Source organism: Vombatus ursinus, unplaced genomic scaffold, assembly GCF_900497805.2.
Source record: "Vombatus ursinus unplaced genomic scaffold, bare-nosed wombat genome assembly UNPS02014838.1, whole genome shotgun sequence".
Lineage (NCBI taxonomy): Eukaryota > Metazoa > Chordata > Mammalia > Diprotodontia > Vombatidae > Vombatus > Vombatus ursinus.
Window position 1 is genome coordinate 2,771,488 of NW_020954616.1, and position 27,211 is coordinate 2,798,698.

Consider the following 27,211-nt stretch of genomic DNA (forward strand, 5'->3'; position numbering starts at 1 on the left):
CCCCCCCCCTTCCCAGGCTGAGGACTTGTTCTTGGAGTTTGCCCAGAAAGCTTCAGCCTTCAACAACTGGTATGAGAATGCAGAGGAGGACCTCTCTGAACCTGTGCACTGTGTCTCCTTAGAAGAGATCCAGCAGCATCGGAAGGACCATCAGGCTTTTGTGGCCTCCCTCCCAGGAGCTCGAGCTGACTTTGACCACTTAGTGGAATTGGATCAGCAAATTAAAGCCTTGAACATGCCCTCCAGCCCATACACCTGGTTAACTGTGGAGGTTCTAGAAGGCATCTGGTTGAACCTTCCCAACATTATCAAGGTATTGTGGGGCTAGTCCTAGGGGCAACAAACTATAGTCAAAAGAGCATTAGACTTAGAATTAGAAGAAATGCCTTTGTTTCCTAACTCTGATATTTATTTCATACATGGCTTTGGGCAAACATTTTTAGGCTCTATAGGCCTTAGTTCCCTTATTTATGAAATGAGGAAGTTAGACTAGATGATCTTTAAGGTTCTTCTGAGCTCTGAATTACCTGACCTTTTTTATTACACAAACCATCCCTATGTCACAGACAATCAGAGCCATCCATCATTTAGGGCTCTGGGTAGATGGGCACTAACTCAGGAAGGTAGCTGGTACATACACAAGGCGTTTTGGTGCCAATTAGTGTTTAAAAATAAAAATGAGGTTCTCATACACATAATCATGCCCAAAGGCCCTTTTCCTCCCCTCCTTCACCCCATCCCCAACACATACACAGCATTATCAAGAGTAAGAGGTGTAACTGTCCCTCACCTCTAAATAGTAAGAAGAAAAAGAAGAAGAAGAAGAAGAAGAAGAAGAAGAAGAAGAAGAAGAAGAAGGAGAAGGAGAAGGAGCAGGAGAAGGAGCAAGAGAAGAATTTATATAACACTTTAAGCTTTACAAAGTACTTTATAAATATCATCTCATTTATCCTAAAAAAGAATCCTGGAAGGTAGATGGTATTATTATCTATTATTTTATGGAGAAGGAAACTGAGGCAGAGACAGGTTACATGATTTGTCCAAGGTCACATAGCTGGTAAATATCTATGGCTGGATATGAACTCAAATCTTCCTGACTCCAGGCTGAGCCCTAGGTCAACTGCCTCATAAGCTACCCTTCTGTGACTTCTTTAGCCCTTGAAGGCTACCCTTGATGTTTATTTTGCCCAGGTTTCATCTGGTCTCCTTGACCAGAGTTCTCCCAGGACTGTGAACATCCTGCTCCATTGCTTCATCTGATAGTGTTGACCTTGGTTTCTCAAAGGCTGTGGAATGCAAGATTTGTCAAGCCCTACCAAACTAGAAAAGCTTTAATTAGGGGCCAGTGATAGACTATGAGTCTGTAATATGAGATTCAACTAGCTTAATCTAGAGAGGCTCATCACCAGAAAGATGGCAGTTAGATGATGAATTTGGGGTATCAGAGCAAATTACGAATATGATTTACTCAAAGGTGGATGGATGCAATCAGCATTAGTGGAGTGAATATTCCTATTGATGAAGTCATAAGTCTTTAAAACCAAGCATAAGAATGCTAGGAACTGGGAAGGGAATACACAGAAAGATTTATGGCATACTTCATTTCCAATAGCAATAACCTCTGCTGGGGAACCACAGCCCTGCTGGGAAAGGCCTTCACTGGTAGCAACATCCAGAGGGTCATCAGGCAGTTCTAGGAAGTAACCTCAGTGCTTTCTCAGAGTAGAGGAGGGGAAGACAAAAACAACCTAATTCAAATGACACCGCTAATGGACTTGGCATCAAGGATATCAACTATTTATTTCATCCACTTGTTTTTGGCTTAGGAGTCAAGGGCGGGAGACAATACAGGGAACTTTAGAGGAGAAGCAAGGGCTGATAGAGCTAGAATTATGCATTCTAGGAAAGAGGAGTCTGAGCTGTAAATTAATTATGGTTCTCTAGTATTGAGAATATTATTAAACAAAGATACTCACCTCTAAGGACACTATATATATATATATATGTATATATAAAATCAATCTTAAACTATAGCATGAGGGATGAAGGTTAAGCATTGGGAAGACTCATAGTCTGATAGTTATAGCTCATCAACCATAGAATAAGAAAGTTGGGGGAGGCTGTGTACATAATCACACATCACAGTTGTTCTTAAAATATTTTGTGTCATGCCATCATCATCATGATTGTCATCATCATCATCATCATCAATCAGCATTTACCAAGTGTCTGCTATATACCAGAAACTCTACTAAGTGCTGGGAATACAAAGAAAGGCAAAAACTCAGTCCTTGCCTAGAAGGAGCTCACATTTTAAGGGAGGGAGACAACATGTAAACAACTACACATGTATGAGATAGATCAGGGTGAATGGGATATAATCTCAGAGGAAAGGCACAACTAGTGGGGTAGGGTACGGCTTGGGGAAAAATTTCCTGCAAAATGTGGGAAAGGAAGAAGAGCATTCCAAGCACAGGGGACACGGATCCTTGTGGTAATCTGGTGAAGCCTATGGTCCCGCCTCAAAATAATATTTTCAAATATATAAAATAAAATGCATAGGATTAAAAAAGAAACTGATTATATATATATATGGATATATAGATATATATGGATATATAGATATATATTTTAATGTGCAAACCCCAAGTTAAGAATTTCTGTTCTACAGCAAGTACCTTCTCTCCAAGCTGACTCATTTAAAGGGAGCTGAAGTTTGGGAATGAATTTTGATCTATAACAAAAATATTCAGGGCATCCTGGGTCATCTTTGAGCTGACTTGAAGCTTCAGGATGGCCTCAAAGGTCCCCTTGGCCAACCCACTCACTCTTAGCCTTTCATTCAGCAGACAGGGATGTTTGAGGGTCATATTAAGAAATAGCAGTAGTTTCTGTACATAGGTTGCTATCAGGTGGATAAAGTGGACCACACACACACACACACACACACACACACACACACACACACATAGAGTCTACAAAAGCATATTGTTAACTATTGACTATCTGCATGTGGATTATTCAATTTGAAACTGGTCTAGGGCAAAGTCTGTTTTCTCTTTTGCTCAAACTGCCCTTGAACTCTATCCCTTCCCAGCACCATCTGTTGATTTGGCCCAAGGAATAAAAACTCCATTTAATCATAGTTTTTAAAATGCAGATTACTTCTGCTAAAGGTTTTATATAGAATTCCAAAGACAAATAAAAATGGAATCATAGAATGATAGTACTAGGCAGGACCATCGATATCATTAAGTCTAACAACTTAATTTTAGGCAGTTAGGTGGCTCCATGGATATAGGGCATGGGAGTTGGAGCCAGGAAGACTTGAGTTCAAATTCTGCCTCTGACACTTAATATTAATCTCTATTAGCCTTAATTTCATCATCTCTAAAATTAGAATGATTATAGTAGCTACTTCACAGAAGTGTTGTGAGGATCAAATGAGTTAACCTATGTAAAGGGCTTTATAAACATTGAAGCTCTTTATAAATTCTACCTATTAATATTAATTTTATAATTGAGAAGAGCTAGGCCCATAGAGGGGTAGTAAAGTGTCCAAGATAACACAACCAAGCCAAGATTAGAATCAAAGTGTCCCTACTACTCATCCCAAATTAGGAGACTTTACTCTCTTCAGATTACCCATTACTGGGAATTATTGCCTTTGCCATGGCCTTTTGCATGGATAACTTAGAACTGACTTCTTACAAAAATGCCTTCATCAAATATTATATTGGTTGTTTGGAAAATGGGGTGTTGGGACAAAGTGGTCCCAGAAGACTTCCTGGAGATAATTTTGAACCACAACATTTATTCAATAAATTCAATAAAAAACCATTAAGGCACTACTATGTATAAAGCAACATAGCATAGTAGAAAGAAAATTAACTTCAGGGACAGGAAGATATGGGTTCATTTTCACCCTCTGGCACATGCTGCCTATATAGCCCTGGGCAAATCTCTTAATGTCTCAGTGCTCTAAAACTAGCACGTATTATTTGTCAATCACTGTTCTAAGAGCTTAATAAATATCTCATTTGATTCCCACAATTCTGGGAGGTGGGTGCTTTTATTATACCCATTTTACAGTTGAGGAAACTGAGGCAGATGAAAGTTAAGTGACTTGCCCAGGGTCACATAGCTAATAAGCTTCTGAGGCCAGATTTGAACTGAGGAAGATGAGTCTTCCTAACTCCACATCTGGCACTCTATCCAGTGCAACACAGCCATACAAATCTATGTAAGATGCAATCCCCACCTAACTCTAATGTGCTTGTAATCTAGTAGGAACTATGATAATATATAAACAGATATGATGAAATAGATGTAACACAAACAACATTGTGATAAGTACTAATGACTTATATTTATACTGGCCTTTCACATTTACAATGATTATTATCCCCATTTTAGAGATGAGAAAACTGAGCATCATAGATATAAAATGGCTTGCCTCAGGTCACATAGCTAATAAGATGTAGATCAAAGTCTCAAACCCAAGTCTTCTGTCTTCAAATCGAATGTTCTTTCCAATATATTCCAGTAGGACAAACAAGGTGCTGTTGGAGCTCAGGCATAATCACTTCTTGTTGGGGTAATAAGGGAAGGCTCTATGGCCACTAAGTTAAGCCACAGATAGGATTTTAACAGGTTGAGATTAGGGGTGGCTTGTTACAGTAAGATGGCATAGGAGAGGGAGGTAAGGCGTAAGGGTAGACAGGCAAAAGCACATGAGACTGCTTGGGTGAGTTTCTAGCTGGGAAGAAGAAAATAAGATGCTACTAGTGATATAGATGTGTGACTTACTGGTCTAAGCAGGGGCTTCCAAAGAATTTTTACCTTAGTCTCTGGCTTGGGCACATAGGAACGAGAGGAAGAATTGCAAAAAGAGGAAGAAAGACAACTGAAGAATCGTGAGCTGTGCCAAGAGTTTGAACAAGATGCCAGTGTATTCTCCCAATGGATCCAGGAAACCAGGTCTGCTGTCCCAACTGGGTCCCTCAGCTTCCACTGGGGAGGGATTCATCAGACCCTAAAAACTGGAGCCTAGAGTCTATTTTTCCTGAATAGGAGATCCCATGGGAAACCATGCCACACTTCCAGATGGACATCAGTGGCCACATTCTCCTCTCTCTCCCCTCACTATGGGCATTGATTTGTTTTTTGAGAAGGACATGAGAAAGAGAACATACATAAGCAAAAGTTCAAAGTAGTTTGGGGTCTACATTGTATCACTGTCTCAGCTTTCACTGCTGTTACTATGGTATCCCACAGAGATCTACCTGCCTAGGCATTGTCACAAAATTATACCTCCCTCATTCTCTCATTACTCATACATTATAACAAATTGCCTTGGTCCCAGGTAGCTGTTAGAGAGGGACATGTGTGATGAGTTAATTTACCATAAAGTATGACTGTTTGGTGGTGGCTTGTCAAAGAATTGGGGGTGGGAGATTTTTAGAGATCATCCAGTTGAACATTTTCATTTGACAGATGAGAAAATTAGAGTCTACAGAGATTACTTATCTAAGACTTCTTATGTCACCCTTCCTAGGTGACATTTTTCCTGTTGTGGAAAAGATGGGAGTTGGAGATGGTAATATCTTAAGCCAAAGGAACTAAATTTAATAGTGTAGATGTTTTTGTTTTTTGTGTTTTATTTTAGTTGTGCCAGGAGACACAGTGTCCCTATCCCCGCTCTCAGGCAAATTTCATTGTATCATTGAGTTCATGCTCAGCCTATACCAAAAAGCAATGCCTGGCTCTGAGGATAGAATCAAGAGCTTCAGAAAAACACAAAATAAACTGGTCTCATCCATCCTGGGCCAAGAAAAAATAAGACAATGGTCTGAAGGAAATCAGAAAGTGAGGCTCATGGAAATCAGATGGCAGGCATAAAGGAAATTGATCAACCATAGCCTCTCCTTTTTTTCACTTTCCTACTGGGTATTCTGTGGGGAGTCTGGTAGGTTCTGTTAAAGGCAGAGTGTGATGTTCTTTGAATTTGTTGAGATGGGAGCTGTCAGTATTCATGGGCAGAGAAGAACAGGTGGGCTTGATCAAAGGGTGGGGATTTGGGGGCAGGGGGCAGATGGGTGGGGCTGGTACACAACTGGCAGTCTGATTGACTTTTGATGCCAGAGATTTGAGGGCTAAGATCTTGGTCAATGGACAGACTCTTCAAATCAACAAATCAGAACCACAGCTTGAAAATAACGAAAATTCAGGCAAAAAAGATGCCTTTGTCTTGAGTAACTTGACTGATCTGACTTTTTTTTTCCTTTTTTTTCTTCTGGCTCCTGTTCCTGGAACCGCCTGTTCAGGGCTTATTTCCTAGATGGGTTAGTATTGAACTTTATATTTAATATGGGCAAGGGGATGGAAGGATTAAAATGGTAAGCAAGGTAGTCAGCCTGTCAGCAGTAGCTTAGTGTCCAGGCATTCTGGTTCTCATCCTTGATGTAGCCAGTGGGCTACAGACTATAGTGAAATGTAAGCTATTATTAATATTGGTACTTACTCAATATTGATTATTTTATTTAATGTTTATGATATTCTTGTGTGACAAAGGAAAATCATCATCCTCATTTTTTAACCTCTCTAGGCCCAAAGCAACTGTCCAGAGCTATTTCCTCATCTGTAAAATTAAGGGGATGAAGTAGATGACTTCCAAAGCCCTTTCCAGTTCTGATCCTATTACTGTTAAAAAGGAGTTTATGATTATCAGGGAAAGGAGTTTCCACACTAGAAGTCCCTCACATTGATTAAATTATCAACTGAGACTAAAAAAAAAAGTTTGCCTATTGACACATAGCCAGAACAAGCCAGAGGCAGGATTGGAATCCAGTTCTTTCTGAATCAAGGTTTGTCCTCTACTACCCACCACATCACATTGTCCCATTTTATGGATGAAGACATGAAGGTCAAAGAAACAAAGCAATTTACCTAAGTCCACTTAATTAAGTGGCAGAGCCAAACCTTTGTGTTCCAAGTCCAGAGCTTTCTCCATATTGACCTAGTTTCCGCCCTCTGGGAAGTCACAGACAAATAAAGACAGGTAGGCATGTAACATCATAACAGTCAAGTTATAAAATTCTTCGCCATCATCATGGTAAAGTAATGGAACTGCTCCAATCCCCAGCCTTCTCCACTTACCTTCTAGTGACAAAATGGTACCATAGGTGGAACTCTGGATTTAAGGACAGAGATCTTTTATTCTGGTTCCATTTCCACCATTAACTGTTTGACCTTGGGCAAAATGTTTGACTTCTTTGAGGCCAGATGTCCTCATCGGCAAAATGTGAATTATGATATTATCCTTTGTTCTTGGATTGCATAGAGCAAATATTAAAGTGACTGAAGAGTGCCTACTGGCTAGACTATATTCATTTGTAAGCCCAGCCCACAGAGCAAATCTATCAGTAGACAGATCCTGGAGAGATGCTGCAGATAGACAATGAACTGAGACTGGGATTGAAAATAGAAGAAAGACAATGGATTGGATAGAATTTGAGAAACAGTAGTGTTTTCAGTGACTTTGAGCTTCTCCCTGAAACAAAATCCCACCTTGCAATCAAGCATATTCTTCTGGTATGGCTGTCTGGCTACAATCAGGGAATACCAAAAGTTCTGGGAAATAGAAATTGCAGGTCACCCAAAGGGTAATGGAGAGATGCATGGTGAGTGTAAATAGGCTGCAGCATGTTACAAATGATGAATTGCATCCACAAAAGTGGCATAGAAAAATCATCAAAGAAATGTTATCACCAGAAAAAGAGGTGGACTGGTCAAAGAATAAGAGGTGGGCAGCCCATTTGCTGTATTAGTACCCATGTAACATCAAAGTATCTACAAAGAGATCCCTACCAGCCCCCTGGAGAGTTCATGAAAGATTTATAGGAGGGCTTGTATAAGATGGATTGAGAAGGCATTCCAGGGAGTACCTACCTTAATGAGATCACAGATCCATTCAAGTGTTGCATTAGTTAAGATCCTGTATGAAAAGCATTTTGTCATTCTAAACTCTCATGCAAATTTGAGCTATTGTTATAATCCCAGGAACACCTTCAGGTTGCATGAAAAATCAATCAATCAACAAGCATTTATTTATTAAACACTTGCTGTGTGACAGGCACTGTGATAAGTCCTAGAATACAAAGAAAAAGCAATAGTAGTCCCTGCTTTGAAGGGATTTATATTTTAATGGGGCAGACAGCATATGCATAAATGGGTACATCAAAGATAAATTGTTGTGTTAGTCTTTTATTTTTGAAGAGGACCAATGACATGGTGGGTGATGATGACTTGCGTATAAATTAGATTTCAGTGAGGCAGTGTTGCACAAAGTCTTTAGCCTCACTCTTGATGACTCACATTAGGTAAAAAGTAGCTTTATATATATATAAAAAGAAGGGACCAGCTGCTAGAGGCTACTGAAAAAGGCCTCTTTTGGTGGTGCTTGAAAAGATTCTAAGAGTTGGAAGCTAGGAGGCAGAGCATTCCAGGCATTGGGTGCAGCTTAATTTAAAGGCACGGAGATAGAAGCTAGGGTGTCAAGTGTAAGGAAAACAAGTAGACTGGACTGTACGTAGTTTGAAAAGGAGAATGTGTTAAAAGTCTAGAAAGATAGTAAGGAAACAGATTATAAGGAGCTATAAGTGCCAATCAAGCAATCATCATTTATCAAGTAACTACTATGTGCTAGGTGTTGAGATAGGTATTAAGGGTAAAAGTAAAAGGAATGAAATGGTCCCTGTGATGCCCATTTTGAGTTCTGTGACCTTCATTTCTACCCTGGGCATTTGCTGTAACCTGTTAGCATCAAAATAAAAATAGAAGTTGGTGAGGGAAAGAGTGGGCACAGAGTGATTTGGAATTGTGGGAGCCCCATCCTAGGCTGAGCAAACTCGGGAAAAATCATCCTCTCTTATTAATCCAGGAAAGCTTCTTAGGAAATGAGAATTTCAGGGATAATTGGAGCATGGGGAAGATGTAAGGTAGGAGAACATTTTATATGCACAGCATAACTCAGGAAACAATGGGGAGCAGAAGAGGAGACACAAAAATAAAGAGGCTTTGAGCAGGTGAAACTCCACAGGCACCATCAATCTCTATAATTTGTTACATTTTCCTCTGCTTTTCTGACTAGATCATTGCTCAAGGAAACTGGAACCCTGGAATCCCAGCTGGAAGCTAATAAAGTAAGTGCCTACAGTGCCTGTGGCTGCCTGCATCACAGAGAACAAGAAAGCCCTGCTTAGAGGGATGGGCTGGTGCCTATAACAAGTTTATTCAAACATTGCATAGTGGAAAAATTAGACTTATTCTATTTGGACCCAAAAGGACAACATAGGAGCTTCCAGTGGGTAAAAAGGCCAATTTGGGCTTTATGTCACGCAATTCAAACCAAAATGAAAATGCCAAAAACTACTCTCTAACAATTAGAGCCGCCCCAAAGTAGGATGAGCCACCTCAGGGGGTGGTAGATTTTCTCTTGCAGATTTTCAGGCAGAGATTGAATGACTGCTTGTGAAATATGTGATAGTGGTGATTGTATTTGACTGTAGTTTGGCTAAAATAGTGGTAAGACTCAAGATTTTTGAAATTTGAATCATTTTCTTTTTAACTAGCTGGTTGAGTCTTTAATTCTAAGTCTTTGTCTTGCCTCCTTTTTATGACGCTCCCAAGCAATTTGAAGAGGGTTGGGCTACATGACTTCGAGGTCTCTTCTAACTCTCAAATTCTGTGATTCTCTGATCTAGTCAGTTCAATGGAAAGAATTGGTCAAAACATTTATGTCATGTCATGTAGCTCAAAAAATGGTGGCATGTAACCCAGTGGAAGTTTTCCATCTTTCAACTGCTTGCTGTGGTGACACAGAGCATAGTTATAATCCTCAACTATGATGAATCCATGATCTTGTCCATGTGGGTTCTTCTTTCCTGATGTTGATTTCAGTCCTACCCAGTCTTCTCATCTTGTATAATTCTTTTCCATGTTTTTCCCCTAGAATCCTCCTATCCAACATACTCAAGGCCTCCCTTGGTTTCTTTTAATATCTAAGTCAGTCAATAAGCATTCATTAAGCATCTACTATGTTTTAGGTATTGCTCTAAGCCCTGGACATTCAAAAAGAGGGAAAAATCCCTCTCCTCAAAGAGCTCACAATCTAAGGGGGGAGACAACAAGCAAACAAATATATACAAACAAGCTATACACAGGATAAATAAGAAATTCTCAATAGAAGGAAGGCACTAGAATTAAGAGGAGTTGGGAAAGGCTAAGGCAACTAGGTGTTGCAGTAGATAGAGCACTGGGCTTGGAATCAGGAAGATGCATCTTCCTGAGTTCAAATCTAGCCTCAGACACTTACTAGATTATGTGACCCTGGGCAAGTCACTTAACCTCCTTTGCCTCAGTTTCTCATCTGCACAAAGAGCTGGAAAAGGAAATGGCAGGCCACTCCAGTATCTTTGCTAAGGAAGTCCCAAATCGGATCAAGAAAGGTCAGATATGACTGAAATGACTAAAGAGGTGGCAAAAATGGGAAAGGTTTCCTGCAGAAGGCAAGATTTTAGTTGAGACTTGAAAGAAGTCAGGAATGCCAGGGGGTGGAGATGAGAAGGAAAGATCATTCCAGTCATGAGTGACACCTAAGGGAAATGCCCAGAGCTAAGAGACTGAGTGTCTTGTTTATGGAACAGCAAGTAGTTCAAGGGGTACAAGTGTGATCCCTGAATCAATGTGGAGATCTCACATCTCTATTATTCAATTAATCATTGAAAAGAGGAACTGAACCTGAGAGATTATCTAGTTCAATCACCTCATTTTACAGATAAGTAAGCTGAGGCCCTAAGAGGGGCCCCTAAGAGGGACTTTCTCAAAGTCATAAAGTAGCCACAGCCAGAATTTGAACCTCAGTTTTTCTGTCCCTAAGTGCAGTACTATTTTCACTATACTGTGCAGTACATAAATGTTTAATCCCGTACTATTTCCTCATAAAACCTAGGGCTATCTTCCTCTCATTGTCAGTCAATGTATGTCCAGAAAATGAGGACCAATTTTAGCATTAGCCAGAGCCATCATCGTGTTGTCAATTTCTGGGCCTCCATTTTTTTCCTCTTCTTCCCTTCTCTGATTACTAGATCTTCAGGGGAAAAGGCCTCCCACTGTGATATTACAAAGAGTATTTTTGTGGTTATTCTGATAGATATAGATATAAAGATATAGTTATAATAGGTCTTGTTAGCAATATAGATATAGGCATACATAGATAGCTTTTTTTTTCTCTGTAATCAGAATTCAGAAAGAGAAATGATTGTAAAATATCATAAAATGCATCCCCAACCAAAGTAGTGGAATGCTTTGGGGATAATTTGACATTTTGGATTATTTGAGGCAAATTTTTTTTCCATTAGTTAGAATAACTATCCCTATAAAAATAAATGAGAGTGAACTCCATGGTAGGAATATTCTAGAGTTCAAGGTTGGGGGAGGGAGTAACATTGACCTCACATCCTGTGGACTTTATGGTGTGACATACCAGGGGCTTTCCTAGCCTGCTCTAAAAAGGCTATTCTAGTCTGGTTGGGTGGTAGAGTAATATAATAAATTATTCATGATAGTGGAGAGAAAAAATGGATAGATCAAAATGCCATATAGTGCCCACATGTTTTGGTGGAGGAAGCTGTGCATGAAGAACACGCCTAACTGTGATGGGGAGTTCCAAGAACTTGCTGGGTGGTTGAGAAGATCTTCTGAGAGTTTAGACAGTAACTACTGGGCAGTTATCTTGAAATTGACAGAATATGCATCGTGGATGTCCCTCTACCATTTTTCCCCTTAGTTTATAGCTGTCTGCTCTTTTCCAATTTTCATGGAAAAAATGGAGATCCGAGACAATTGAGGACCATCAATCAACTGAAATGTGCTAGAATCCTATCTGCCTCCTGTCCTTCAATTCATGACATAGATAACTGTCAGAATAAGAGTTAGAAAGGACCTTTATATTCATCTAGTCTGGTGCTTATCTGAAGCATGAATTTCCCCTACCACATTTCTTATAAGTGGTCATTCAGTCTCTATGAGGGGAAGTTCATTGAAGTCTATTCAATTCCCATAGTTCTACTTATTCAGAGTGTTTCCTTAAAGAAAGTCAAAACCAACCTGTGGGCAACTTCTACCTATTATTCTTAATTCTTCCCTCTGGGTTCAAATTGAACAAGTCAAATTTCAATTCAATTCAATAAACATTTATTAAGCACCACTATGTACCAGGTACTGTGTCCTGTGGCAGCCCCTCAAATACTTGATTATTGGGAGTTCTGTGCATTCTAAATTCTCTTTTCCAGACTAAATAGCTCCAGTATGTCTGACCAATCCTGAGGTGTCATTCTCCAATTCTCCCACTATCCCTGGACAGTTAGTTAATAGACACACTCTAGCTTACCTGTGTCCTTCCAAATATATAACTTTCAGAACTGGTATTGCTGATATAGTCTGACTAGAGAGAGTACACTATGACTACCACCTCCTTTGTCCTGGACACTATCCTTCTCTTCATACAGCTTAAGGTCACAGAGTTTTTTTTTTTTCTCCTTTTTTTTGTTTGTTTGTTTTAAGCAGCCACACATTAACATTGCTTCATATTAAGTTTGCTGTTAGCTAAAATCTTGATTTTTTTTAACATGGAATGTAAAAAATGTCTTCCTCTTAAACTTGGGAGGTAAAATTGTTTTCAAATATAACTGCAGGAATTTATATTCATTCTTATTTTGTTAGAAATTTTAGACCTGCAAGAAATTCCAGAGGTCAGTTAGTACCCTCTTTCCTTCCCTGGGCAGCTAGGTGGCCCAGTGGATGGAGCTCCACGTCTGGAGTCAGGAAGACCTGAGCTCAATTCACTCTCAGAGGCTTGATAGTTGTGTGACTCCAGGCAAGTCACTTAATCCCTGTTTGCTTCAGTTTCTTATCAGTAAAGCTGGAGAAAAAAATGGCAAACCACTCCAGTGTCTTTGCCGAGAAAACCCCAAATGGGGTCATGAAGAGTTGGACACAACTAAAAATGACTGAACAAAAACCTATACTATTAGAAAGTTGCCTGGAGCACTGAGAGGCTAAGTGATTCACCCAGATTCATGTAGAAGAAGGATTTGAACCAAGTTCTTCCTGGCTTCAAGGTATACACTATGTCCGTTACCCCAGGCTTCTGAGCAGAACAGGACTAAGGCACTCCAGCAGATACATTTCTCTGGGTTGCTGTCACTCCATTGATCAACCTTAATGTTTCTCCATTCCTCTTCCTCTCCAGCGGAAGCAGAAGGAAATTCAGGTGATGAAACGTCAGTTGAGCAAGATTGAGGACCTGGGGGATACTATGGAGGATGCTCTGATCCTGGACATCAAATACAGCACCATTGGCTTAGCCCAGCAGTGGGACCAGCTCCACCAGCTGGGAATGAGGATGCAGCACAATCTCGAGCAGCAGATCCAAGCCAAGTACTGTGGGCTCATGGGAAATCTGGGAACCCACCAGACTTTAACTGGGACTGAATGAATGAATAAGAGCTCCAGAGGGTCTAGTGACAGATTGGTGGCAAAAGCACAGTGGATGAGAGAGGACAGGGAGCTTACCACATAGGGTGGGGAGCAAAGACTTGGACTCAGAAGCTAATGATGCTACTCTTTCAATGGAATTTTTTTTGGTGAACACTTTATGATGACCTGTATATTATAACTGTTATCATAATAATAATAATATCTGACATGTAAATAGCACTTTAAAGTTTTCAAAAATCACATATTGTCTCAAAGCCTCATAATAACATGAGCTATGTTTGATGAGTATCAGTATCCCCATTTTACACATGAGGAAACTGAGGCTTATAGAAGTCAACCTGCTCATGGCCATGCCTCTAATATGTGTGGGATGTGGGATTCGATCCCAGAGCTTCCTGATTTCAAGTCTAACATTCAGTCTAATATGATACCCTTCAAATGCTTTACACATTTTATACACTCATAGAATTTCTTTTCAAGTGTAACTCAGAGATTTGGGATGGTATTTGATCCTGGCCTGAAACTTCTCCCAAATTCCTTATATTATTAGCTTTTGTTTCCTTATGCTCAAGTGTAAGGCCTCTCTGAGTCACCTTCTTGAGGTCAAAATGGGTCCCAAGTCCTATAGGAGCTTCCCCTTTCTACATATACACAATAATCATATAGTAAACATTTAATAAATGCTGGTTGATTGACTCACTCTCCCACTCCCCAGAAAAGCTGAAATGAAGTCAGAATCACCAGCATCAGGAAATTTCCAAAACTGGAAGACTGAGAAATAGCAGTGACAGACTGGATTAAATGTCCTGTCTGGCCCCTTTCATCTCTAAGATTCTCTGATTTCTATGATCTATGGGTGTGGTTACTGTTTACAATATCAATATCCTTGAACACTGGTTTTTCCACTAGAGAGCTATAAATAGTCACCAGTTGTGAATTCCACAAGGCACTGATAACTTTCCCAATTTTTGTTTCGTGGCCCATGGGCCATTCTTCTCATTGCTAAGGGAATTCGTTTCAATCTCAAGTGAAATGCTATTAGCAGATGATGGTACTGTCTCTTTCAGTGGGAGATGGTAGAGCTGGGAGGCATATATGAGAAAGTGCTTTGTATGTGATGTTATGATTATTCCTTGCAGGGACATGATTGGTGTGAGTGAAGAGACGCTCAAGGAATTTAGCACAACCTATCAGTAAGTATGATACCAGGGGTGTGCTGGCAAATATTTAACAACTAGACTCTCTAGGAAAACATAAATGTACACATGACACCCTTTCAAATTGAATCTGTTCCATTTACATTGTCTTTATCATTTTCTTAAGTCTAGACAATTAGCAAAATGATAAATCAAGCCCTGATTTGTAGTATTTGCTGATTTCTGACATTTAAAAGCTTGTGCATTAGAATGAACTCTCTGTGAGGGCAGGAACTTTTTTTTTGGCTTTTATTTTATTTGAAGCATCAGCCCTTGGCACAGTGCCTGGCACTTAGTAAGTGCTTAATAAATGATTGTTGACTTACTGACCTAGTGACACTGACCCATGAAGAAGTATGATCACTCAATATTTTCTTATCCAGACACTTTGATGAGACCTTGACTGGACGGCTGAGCCACAAAGAATTCCGGTCCTGCCTCAGAGGCCTCAATTACTATTTGCCCATGGTGGAGGAAGGGGAACCTGAGCCCAAGTTTGAAAAGTTCCTGGATGCTGTGGATCCTGGAAGGTAAGAATTATGACAAGGATGGAAATGAAGGCAGCAATTGCAAGTCAGGAGTAAGAAGGTTCTCAGAAAGGATGTGAGAACAGATTCTTTACTTACTCACTGGGCTTCTTCTCTAAGCAGGTAGGTTGAAGGAAAGTGCTAACATGTTTTGAGATCCTCAGTTTGCTCTGAGTCCCTTGATCCAACCAGGGTATCAGAGATGTATTCTACACTCCCAAAATTAATTGCCGTAACAGAAATGGACATGGAGATGATAGTGCAACTAAGAGAAAGAGGAAATTGTAATAGACAATAGCAGAAGAGAGAGAGAATGTGAAAAATGCAGTCATCTCTTTTTTTTTTTACTACACTATGTTATGGAAATACTTGTTTTATTTCATCAATTAAAATTAAAATAATTTTAACAAGAAAGAAAAATGGAGTGACAAGTGGGAGGATTTGCAGAAGGAAGCAAAGTCAATACCAGCTGTAAGACTATTAAGTCAGCCATAATTATTAAATATGGCTTTAGCAATGAGTTCTGTCCCATTCTTTAAGTGGAGTAGAGGAAGGACAATAGATGATTCAGTTATAACTATGAGGGAGCCCTGTTTGCTCTGGCCCTATACAAGAATGAAGTCAGAAGCAGAATTAGAAACATGAGGAAGGTGGGAGATTTCCAGGGGGTGACACTCAGGAAACCACAGCAGTGGCAAAGGAAGATCTGTCCTAAGTTCATGAAGGGAGAGAGACATGTTATAGATTTAGTGAATGAGGTCAAAGATCCAGTTGTCAAACAGAATTTTAAAAGGTCCAGAGATGGAGATGCAGGTCTGCTGGAAGGGACCTGAGAAGATCATCTGACATCCTCATCGTACAGATGGTCACACATAGCAACAATGAGTCAGCAGGCTCCAAAGGAGCAAACAGAATTGAAAGTCAAAGGTCAAGGTTAAGGTCACAACTCTCAAAATATGAAGATAGCTTTTCTTTATCTTTATAGCCAACTTTTCTCTCCACTACTCATGAGAACTTAGACAAAATTTCTTTAATCCATGTTTTTTTTTAACTTGAATGTGAGTTTTTCCTCCTAAGAAAGGACATAGCTACTCAACTATTTCCTTCCCATCCCTCTCCCCCAGGAAGGGTTACATCTCACTGGAGGAATATACCTCATTCCTGATTGACAAGGAGTCAGAGAACATTAAGTCCAGCAAGGAAATTGAGAATGGCTTCCAGGCCCTGGCTGAGGGCAAAGCTTACATCACAAAGGAGGACCTGAAACAGGTCAGACTCTGCAACTCATCCTTTCTCCATTCCTGCACTCACCTTCCTCACACACCATCAGAATGGAGGCCTCAACTGTCTCTTGCTTGAGTGACTAGTGCTACTTACTTGTTGGGCTCTGGTTTCTTCTACCAGGTCAGCCTACACATGGCTGCTAGAATAACTTGGGTAATGTACCAGAAAGAGCATTGGATTTGGAGGGAACATATCTAGGTTTGCCACTTTACCACCTATGTGACCTTAGGCAAATCACTTACTTCTCTGGGCCTCAGTTTCCTCCTTCATAAAATGAGGTGGTTGGACAACTCTAAGGTCTCTTCCATTTTATTGTCCTGTGAACCAACATTCAATTATGTGCTTCTCCCACACAAGAACGCAAAGTAGCTCTCTTTTGACTGCCATATCAAATTTGAACCTTTCCACATTTTCTTTATAGATTCTCCCCTAATTGAACCCCATTATCCTTATTAATTAATTATACTAATCTTTATGATCAGTATAAGAGTTCTTGTATATTCTCAAAAGAGCTGAACCTTTCTGTATTTGCTTTAAAGATTACCACTATCACCATCCATTGCCCAAAAATTGGACTCCCTTGTCCTTATTTAATTTTACTAGTCTTTGTGATCAATATAATAATTATTATATACTCTCAAAAGATCTGAACCCTTCTGCATTTACTTTAAAGACTACCACTACCACCCCCCCATAAATTGAACTCCAATACCCTTATTATTTAATTTCACCAGTCTTTGTGATCAATATAATAATTATTGTGTGCTCTCAAGACATCTGAACACTTCTGTATTTGTTTTAAAGATTCCTCTCCCCTAAATGGACTTCATTACCTTTATTGTATTAATTAATTATACTAATCTTTGTGATCAGTAGTATCTGTGATCAGTGTATACTCTCTAAGGATTTAGTTAGAAGGTTCCTCCACTATCACCTGAGCTCCCCATTTTGCAAATGAGGGAACTGAGACTTAAGGAATTCAAAAATGATTTGCCTGAGGTCCTACTTGCCCAAGGTCATAGTAAGTAGCAGAGCCAGGGAGCCAGAATTTAGACTAAAATCTTCCAACTCTATATCCAATCCTCCTGCTCTGACATCATGCTGCAATGTCAACCAACTTCCCACACCCTAAACCTGACTTGCTTCTGAGCTTTTCAATAGGCCAATCCTATTCCCTGGGAAATATTGCCCCCTCTCCTTCCTGGTTATACTCTAAATCTCCTTATGTTTTTGTTTGTTTGTTTGTTTGTTTTTTTGGTGAGGATCAACCCAATTTCTAGATACCTAATTGGGCCAGTGATCTCCAAATGAACCAGTGCGGTCATAGTCCTGATCCCTATGTTGTTTAAATGTTTCTTTATGAGTCTTCCTTAGTCATTTCTGTATAGATTCTAAATACTTTTTTCCTCTATGTCTTCTCATATTCCCTCCTCTAACAAGAGTCCTAGGCTGAGATGATGTCCAGAAGGATAAAAAGAATGACAAGATGAAAAAGCATGGGTGCTTATTATGAGTCAAACACAGTGGGAATGGGATAGTCCCTAGACTCATGGAGGTCATATTCTAATCAGGTAGACAACAAATATTAGATATTTCAGCTACAGAGTAGATGAGAAGACCCTGAATTCCTAGGGGTACAGCAGTGGGGTGGATGGCAAGGCCTAGGAGTCCTTAGGGTACATAATGATGAAAATAAGATGAGAATGCATGAAGGTTGGAAGGTATAGAAACAAATCTGATGGTAAGGCCCCAGGGACTTTAGAATGGAAAAGCAGGGGAGAGGGTTAGCCTTGGAAGTCCTACATCTTACCAGTAGGATCATTGTTGGTGGCTCCCTGCTTATATAAGTGGTTTGAACAGCCATGTATGTCCCGAAGATAGAGATCCTTATACATAATTCATTGGAAATGTGGGTGGTAGACCTGTGGGTCTGCGTGGAATGAAGATTCTGGAATTTTTCCCATAAGGGTGAGGTTCAGTATTCATTCAGGAAAAGTAAGGGAGAAGGGACATTGGCAGGAAGATTAGAGAAGAAAGGCACCCACAAAACTTGTTCTACCCAGGTCTTGAGTGGGGAGAGAAGGAGAGAGAAGGGATGAGAATGGAGGAAGTTATGGTTTTTTTTTTCCCTCAGGTTGCTCCTTATCTGACTGGGGAGACATAGAAGTAGTAACAGATACTGAAAAAACAAATGTAAAGGAATAGTCTACTATACAGTATTCCATATACATGAAAGTTTATGGGATAGGGAATAATGCAGTGGCCAGTCACTTGGGGTTTTATCAAGAAAGGCTTCTTGGATGAGGTGAGCTCTAGGATTTTCAAGGCCATCTTAATTAATTTATATGTATAGGGTTGGTGGGAGAGGTTAGTAAATGGGGAAATAGAGCTATCTCCCACATCTATTGTTCCTCCCATCACTGGGTTTGGACATTGAAATAACCATTTTTCCCTGGGTTGCCTTTCACCATAGCTTTCTGTCTTCCAGGCCCTCACTCCAGAGCAGGTACAATTCTGTGCCTCACGAATGCAGCCCTATACAGACTCTCGTGGCCGTACTGCTGGCTATGACTACGTTGGATTCACGAATTCATACTTTGGTAATTGATGAGAAGATTCTGATGTGGCTAGGGAAGGAAGAAGATGATCAAAGAGTATATTTTATACCCTGGCAAGCACCTGGATATTTCCAAGAACTCTAGGTTCAGGTGTAGCTTGAACCACCATGGGAAGAAAAGGGGGGGGGGTTGAGGGGGTGGGGAAGATGTGTGGATTCTTAAAGCTAAGATCTCCCTTTGTAATAGGATGACCTGAATTAAAGTCTACTGATCCAATCTGGAGTTTTGTGTTTTGTATAATTAATGGATTTATGGCTAAGTACAAATAGTTCTTTATTCTCCCTAGTGGAGAAAAAGTTGGTATGGATAATCACCAAATAATTTCCATTTAATACTGGAATACATTTTTGTTTTTACCTTTGGCATATCATTATAGAAGGTGTGCCCTAGAAGAACCTGGTCAGGACTGATAAAATTAAAGGATCACATCTTTAAAACCAGATTCTTTCTAAAGGTGGAAACGTCTTCAATGACTCTATGAGATGATTGAGGACACCTACTCAATAGTGTGTGAGAAGGTCCCTTGAACCATTGATATCTCACTGAAGATAACTGATTGAGTCAAGGCAATTAGAGATTGGAATCATATCCTTGGGCTTGGGCCTATAAAATCGAACAAGCCAATATGCCAAAGATGAGAGATCCTGAGACAACTAGGTACAAGCAAAAATCAGACTAGACTAAGGTCCTTGGCAGAAGGTAAGCCTGCCTCACCAAATTGCCTACCCCCAAGGCAACTATTTGACCCTAGATATATGAGAGCAGCTAAGGGAAACTGAAAAAACAGGTACTCCTGTCTTCAGCCTCTAAGAAAGGAGAGGGGAAGTTCTACTTAAATCCCTGGATCTAGCCTCGTAGGCAAGAAGAAGGCTCTATCTTGAACAGCACTCAGTTCCTTGATCTAATGTTCTAGAAAAAATTGGATTTCCACTCAAGTTCCCAAACCAAGCCTTCAGGAGAGAAGAATAACAAGAGTGGCACAGACATGAAGGAGCAAACTTGAGATCTTGGCCTCCACTAGTGACCTCCAATGGGAATGGAGTTGAATCTCTGGCAACCCCAAATGCAAAATTCCCTTTAATGGAAACCCTAGATCTTAATGTAACACTCTGATAGACTATGCCTGTCCCTCATGGAAGGTGATAATCACCATAAGTAGAAGAAGAGTTGGCTTGATTACTTACTGCCTATTGATAGGGGTGTGTGTGTGTGTGTGTGTGTGTGTGTGGCCTTCTTTCTTTGGGGCTGAGGGATTCCTGGTACAATACAATAATATAATAAACATTTATTAAATACCTACCATGTGCTGTACTAAGTGTTGGGGATACAAATGAGAAAAAAAGAAAGTTCCTGACCTCAAGAAACAATCTAATGGGGAGGAGATAACACAAAAGGAAGCTGAAAAGAAGAAGAGGAGGGCAGGAGGGAAGCTGCTTTGATAGGTAAACCTTTTTTTTTCCCTTTGGACCAAAGTCATCTTTATAGGCCTGAGTCCAAGAGATCAAGACAAATCTACAAAAGTCATCACTCAGTCATCCTCAATAACTCATCAATGGGTCATTAGTCCAAGGGTAATCCCAACACTCCATCAAGGAGATGTCCTTGATGTCACATCAGCATGTGAAGTAGAAAAAAAAAACAATGAACATGGTGTCAGAAAACTGAGACAGTCCTGGATCTATGACTTACTTCCTGAATGACTTTAGATAAGTTGCTTATCTTCTTTAAGCCTCAGTTTCCTCATTTGTAAAATGAGGGAGTTAGATGACAAGGTACTCCCTAAGGTCCCTTACAGCCCTCAATCTATGATTCTAGGATATTGATGTAAAGTCACGTCCTTACTTTCCAAAGGGAGATGTCTTCAGAGACAAAGCATATCATTTCATTGCACCAGTCCTGGTCATATCCTCCACATCATTCTGCTGCATTACTGAAGTCCCTCATAAATTACAAAGTTCTTCCATGCATGATCTCATTTGATCATCCAAACAATCATGGGGGGTAGGCAGACAGGTATTACTTTCTCCATTTTCCAGAGATAATGAAAAAGTATTTTAAAAAAGTAAAGTGATTTGTTGATGCTCACTAATAAACTGTGGAGCTAATAAACTGTGGAGCCAGGACTCAAACCCAGGCCTTCTGCTTCTAAGTCTACACTACACATTGCAAACAAAACACTGGACCTACAAATTGATATCCTAATGCTGAGGCTCTCCCTCTGACTTTCTGCTAAATGTTTCCATGATTCTTGTTTCATAGTGAGGTTGGGTGGCATTGCCTTTCAGAATGATACAAAACCCTGGTCTAAGAATCTGTATCTCTCTGTTTGTCTCTCAGTCTCCATTTGTCTTTCTATCTCACATTCTCTTCTGTTTCTCTCCCTCTGCCTTTTTCTCTCCTTCTCTGCTTTTCTTTCTCTTCCCCTCTTTCTCTTATATACATAGGTACCCACAAATAGACGTGTTAGCAGAAAATCATAGATTTAGAGCTGGAAAAGATCTTAGACATCATCAAATCTAATACCCTTATTTTACTGATGAGGAAAGTGAGGCAAGGGGTAATTAAATGAATTGCCATGAGCCATACAGTAAGTTTCAAAGATAAGATTTGATCCTAGGTCTTCCTGACTCCAATCTTTCTGACTCTAGTGCAATCTCCGCTATACCACATGTTTTTGTTGTTCAGTCATTTCTGACTCTTTGTGATTCTGTGCCCATGAGGTTTTCTGAACAAAGATACTGGAGTGGTTTGCCATTTCCTTCTCTAGTTATATGCAAGCAGAGGTTAAGTGAGTTGCCCAGCATCACACAGCTAATTAGTGTCTCAGGCTAGATTTGAACTCTGGTCTTTCTGACTCCAGACCCAGTGCTCTATCCATGGTGCCCCATATCTATCTCAATTCTCATAAAAAGTGAGAGAATAAAAGACCTTCTAGTCTAAACCCCATTTTTATAGGTGAGGAAATGGACTTAGAGAACTTAAGCACAATTAAAAATTTTATTTAAATGAGAGGATTCTGAAAAGATGATGGAGTAGGTCAAAAAATTCCAAACACCCAAGATTTTCCCCCACAAAAGAAATGAAACAGTGCCTCAGGGTGAAGATAGAGTGGTAAAAATAAATAAGAGTAGGGGCAGAACAGGGGTCCTTCTGGGACAATTGAAGAAAATCTAAAGAAAAATCCCAGGACAAGGTTTGATTCCTGTGAAAAGTAAACACCCCCAGGCTAGGTCCTATGTCTCTTTAAACAACAAACAGCAAGCCCTGGTATTAGCTGGGTTGAGAGGATGCCTCAACCCAGCTACAGAAACTTTTACCCCTGGGACAGTGAGGGGAGTTGGGCTTCTGAGTGGGGGAAGATCAAGGGAATCTCAACTGAAAAGGAATGTCAGACACAGCTGTGCTGCAGAGATGCAGCTGGAAGAGAAAGAAGCAGCACACACCTGGTGAGTGCAGGAGCAGTGGAGCAGGGACACCACTGGCTGTGGGCACTTATAGGAGGCTGGAAGTCTTGGTTTCAGTTCCAGGCCAGAGAGGAGAACTGAAGGAGGATATGAGGCCAGATGCATCTTCCCCCATACCCCAGGACTAGAGATGATACAAAAACTAAGCTACAACAAATTTTAAAAATTACACAGGCAAAGGAGAAAGAATCTAACAACAGGGAGTTACTATGGGAATAGATAAAACCAGGATTCATCTTCAGAGAAAGATATTGAAGTGAAGAAACCCTCTTCTACCCCAAAAAGTAACATCAAATGGTCACCTGACCAAAAAGAATTCATAGAAGAACTTAAAAAAGGCTTCAAAAATCGAATTCAAGAGATTGAGGAAAAACTAGAAAAAAAAAGAATACAAGAAACACAAGAAGATTATGAAAAGAAAGTCAACAAATTAGAAAAAGAGATCCAGAATCTTAAGGAAGAAAATGACTCCTTGAAAATCAGAAATAGGCAAGGGGAAGTCAGAAAAATTATGAGATCAAGAAATAATAAAACAAAATATAAAGAATGAAAAAAATAGAAGAGAATGTGAAACATCTCACAAGAAAAACAACTGATCTTGAGAACAGATCAAGAATAGAAATCATAAGAATAATTGGACAACCTGAATGCTATGATAAAAAAAATCTTGATACAATAATACAAGAAATAATTAAAGAAAATTGTCCTAAAGCATTAGAACAAGAGGAAAAAGTAGTAATAGAAAAAAATCCACCAATCACCACCTGAAAGAGATCCTGAAAGAGATCCTATAGGCAAAACCCACAGGAATATTATAGTCAAATTCTGAAACCTCCAACTCAAGAATAAAATATTATAAGCAACAAGAAAAAATATAATTTAAATATGGTGGTGCCAGAATTAGAATCACATAAGACCTAGCAGCAGTGACCCTGGAAGACAACAGGTCTTAGAACACTATATATTGAAGAGCAAAAGAACTGGGGTTCTCACCACAAATATCATACCCAGCAAAGCTAAGCATAATCCTGAATGAAAAAAATCGACATTTAATAAACTGTCAGACTTTCAGGACTTTATTTTAAAAAAAACTGAGCTTAATAGAAAATTTGACATATGAGAAACAAGAGAAATATAAGGTACATACCAAAAACTAATTACAAAGGACTCAATAAGGACAGACTGTTTACCTTTTATGTATGTAAAGTGTAAAACATATGTCTAAGATTTTTATTAGTAATTGGGTAGTTCATAAAAAAGATTAGGGTAGACCTGAGTATGATATGACTTCAAAAAGTAAAACTGTTTAGGAACAGATAAAAAGGGTAATTATCTTATACAAATTAGGTACAAGAGGAAGAACCGATACAGAGGAATTAGATGAAGGAGGAGGATTCTTAGTTCTGGAAATCTACTTTCATCGGGAATGGGTTCCAGAGGGAATAATACATAGAAATCCAAGGGCATAAAAGCCTTCTAAATTCAGAAATTAATACAATGCTAAAGGGATAGTGAGAGAAGAGAGGATAAAGGGAGGGATATCTAGAGGGGAGGAAGAGGGAACAAGCTAAAGAGAGGTATAGAAGGGTGTTTAGATTAATGAGAATGGGAGAGTAAAGGAGGGATTCTTGAGAGGTTAGGGGAGGGATCTTTAGAGATGAGGGTGAAGGAATAGGTCAAAGGGGAATATAGAAGGGTGTTTAGATCCATGGGAATGGGAGGATAAGGGAGGGATCCTTGGTGGGGGGAGAAGGTAGGTCTAGTAATGGTCAAGTAATAGGAGGGCAAGGTAGCAGGTAGAAGTAAAGTAGGAGTCAGGAGGAATAGGAAATAAGAGATACACACAAACAGAAAAACAGAGATCAGGAGTAGAATTTGTTAGGGAAAGTATATGTCTATATATGTATGTATGTGTATATATCTATATCTATATCTATATAAATATATCCATGCTTAATTGTAGTCTTCTGGTGGGGGAAGGGGAAAAAGAACAAATAATATATTTAATTCTAAAATATAAAAGGGAAAAAAATAAAATTTTATTTAAAAAATGCTTCAATAAGTGAATTAAAACCCATATTGAGAAGGTAGCTGGAGGAGTATTGGGAACTAAGCACTTTCAGGGTAGCAATCTTCCCTTCCAAGAATCAACTCAGTGACAGTGAATGGGTACTCATTGTGGGAATGGGGCTGAAAGTGGAAGGATATTGGAAAGGAGATGAGTGGAGTTGGATAGAGAGATTATTATCTCCTATACACCTCAGCATGACACATGAAACAGGAGTAGAATCCACAGAGAATCAAATTATCAGAGTAGAGCTAGAAAGCACCTCAGAGATTATTTTATCCTTTCCCCTCATTTCATGTATAAGGAAACGGAAGCCCAGAGAGGTAATATGTGGCTGAAACTGAAAATTAAAATGAATAATAATAACCAACATGAATTTCATGCTTTATGATTTTCAAAGCACTGTACATACATATCTCATTTAATCATCACAATTCTGCCTTGGGTGCTACAGTCATTATCATCCCCATTCTCCATGTGAGGAAACAGAATATGCCCCTGGTCATCCAGTTGGTTAGTGTCAGAACGAGAATTTTATTATAGGTGATGATTATATAGGCAGCTTGCCTTTTTCCATTCCAGGTCATGGGATCATACATTTAGAATAGGAAAGGACTTTCTTAGAAGTCATTTATTCTGATCCCTCATTTTATAAAGGAGGAAACTATAGCCCAGAGATTTAAGCAATTTGCCTGAGGTCACACAGGTGGTAGACAGCAGTGCCCAGACTCAAATTCAGGTGTTCTGACTCCAGATCTAATGTCCTTTCTTCTGTATCACACTGCCTCCAAACAGACTCCAAGAGTTTAGAAGGACAATCAGAGGAGGAATTTATTCTCCTTTGGAGCGAGTAGGAAACAAAACAGTGATTGTCTGAGTCCCAGACAATTCAATGGCTTATATTTTGAAGATGTGCCCAGCTTTAGGAGAAAATTATCCTGCTCAGGCCTTCCATAATATTAGCTTACAATCCTCTATCACTTTAATGTTTACAAAGCTTTTTCTCACATCACCCCTGGTGCAAGTGTTTTTATCACCATTTTACAGATGAGGAAAGTGAGGAACAGAGAAGTTAGATACCCATGGCCGCATAGAAACTAATTCTCGTTACTCGGATTCAGATTCATTAATTCCATTCAACAAACATTTTAAAATACTTAGAACGTACACAGCTTTGGGGACACAAAGAAGAAAAAAATCAGTGCCTGCCTTAAAGAAGCTTACATTCTACTCCATCTTCAGTCTTCTGTCTACTACATTAGGCTGCCTTCCTTGCCCTCATCTTTTTGCCAGAAGTTTCCCCTGGAGGGCATTCTTAAAGGCAGCCTGCACAGCCCGATTCCTCAGGCTATAAACAATGGGGTTGAGGAGTGGGGTCACTACAGTATATGTGACTGCAATGAGTTGATCACGCTCCAGAGAATAGCTAGCCTTGGGCCGAAGGTACATGAAAGAAGCACAGCCATAATGCACAATGACCACAGTGAGGTGGGACGCACAGGTAGAGAACGCCTTTTGTTTCCCCTTTGCTGAGGGTATTCTCAGAATGGTCACTAATATGTTGGTGTAGGAGATGGTTATGAGTGCAAAAGAGACCAGGAGGACCAGAAGGCTGAGGATAAGTATCCCTAGCTCACTCATGCCAGTGTCTCCACAGGCCAGGCTCAGCACTGGTGGGGTGTCACAGAAGAAGTGGTGTATTTCATGGGAGCCACAGAATGGGAGGCGAAAGATAACCAGTGTCATCCCCATCCCTATGAGATAACCACTAAGGAAAGAAGTGCCAACTAGTTGGGTGCAGAGAATGGGGTGCATACAGCTAGCATAGTGGAGTGGGGCACAGATGGCCATATACCTGTCAAAGCCCATCACTGCCAGGAGGAAGCAATTAGTGCAGGCCCAGGAGGCAGAGAAGTCCATCTGGATAGCACAACCCATGTAGGAAATGGCCTGGCTCCCAACTGCCAGATTTGAAAGCATCTTGGGGATGATTCCCAGAGTGTAACAGGTTTCAGAGAAGGAGAGGACAGAGAGGAAAAGGTACATGGGGGTGTGAAGGTGACTGTCCAGCCGGATAATGACAATGATGAAGACATTGCTGGTCAGGGTGATGAGGTAGAGGAAGAGGAAAATGGCAAAGAGAAGGGACTGCAGTTTCCCAAAGCTGGAGAAACCCAAGAAGACAAAGTCCCTCCAAGTGGTTTCATTGCACAGCCCCATGACGAGCGCCAAGCGCGAGGAAGATCAGGCTTTCCTCAGAGTGCGTCTGACTCTGTACTCTGTAAGGGATACCCACCTTCAATGAAGCTAGGGCTCACTGCCAGAGGAAGTTGGGGAGTCTTTCTTCCCACAGCTTGTGGAGTCCTAGGGATGAAGACTTGGCTCTAAAACATTAGCCAAAACTTAGGGTGTTATTTTTTATGTAAAACAAATGGGCATATAGCTGTATTCAAACCTATTTACACAGATGCATAGACACACACAAATGGACTTA

The 27,211-nt window shown here is 40.0% G+C and overlaps 2 protein-coding genes across 2 annotated transcripts in view; one reads left to right on the forward strand and one right to left on the reverse strand.

Annotated features, from left to right (window-relative positions):
- The window catches only part of SPTA1 (spectrin alpha, erythrocytic 1), a 100,946-nt gene extending 81,660 nt beyond the window's left edge, over window positions 1–19,286 (forward strand). Inside the window, exons 43-51 of the mRNA XM_027840081.1 lie at window positions 17–313; window positions 4,868–4,980; window positions 6,327–6,344; window positions 9,152–9,203; window positions 13,313–13,500; window positions 14,700–14,753; window positions 15,140–15,286; window positions 16,408–16,552; window positions 19,056–19,286. Of these exons, the coding sequence (XP_027695882.1) occupies window positions 17–313; window positions 4,868–4,980; window positions 6,327–6,344; window positions 9,152–9,203; window positions 13,313–13,500; window positions 14,700–14,753; window positions 15,140–15,286; window positions 16,408–16,552; window positions 19,056–19,175 (1,134 nt within the window). The 3' untranslated portion in view covers window positions 19,176–19,286. The remainder of the gene's footprint in view (window positions 1–16; window positions 314–4,867; window positions 4,981–6,326; window positions 6,345–9,151; window positions 9,204–13,312; window positions 13,501–14,699; window positions 14,754–15,139; window positions 15,287–16,407; window positions 16,553–19,055) is intronic.
- Window positions 19,287–25,995: 6,709 nt separating this feature from the next.
- LOC114026364 (olfactory receptor 10Z1) lies at window positions 25,996–26,937 on the reverse strand. Its single transcript, XM_027840043.1, has one exon. The coding sequence runs from the start codon at window positions 26,935–26,937 to the stop codon at window positions 25,996–25,998; it is 942 nt and encodes a 313-aa protein (XP_027695844.1).
- Window positions 26,938–27,211: the final 274 nt, after the last annotated feature.

Bases quoted from the DNA above. Each gene is read 5' to 3' on its own strand.
- LOC114026364 (XM_027840043.1), bottom strand. From the start codon at position 26,937: ATGGGGCTGTGCAATGAAACCACTTGGAGGGACTTTGTCTTCTTGGGT.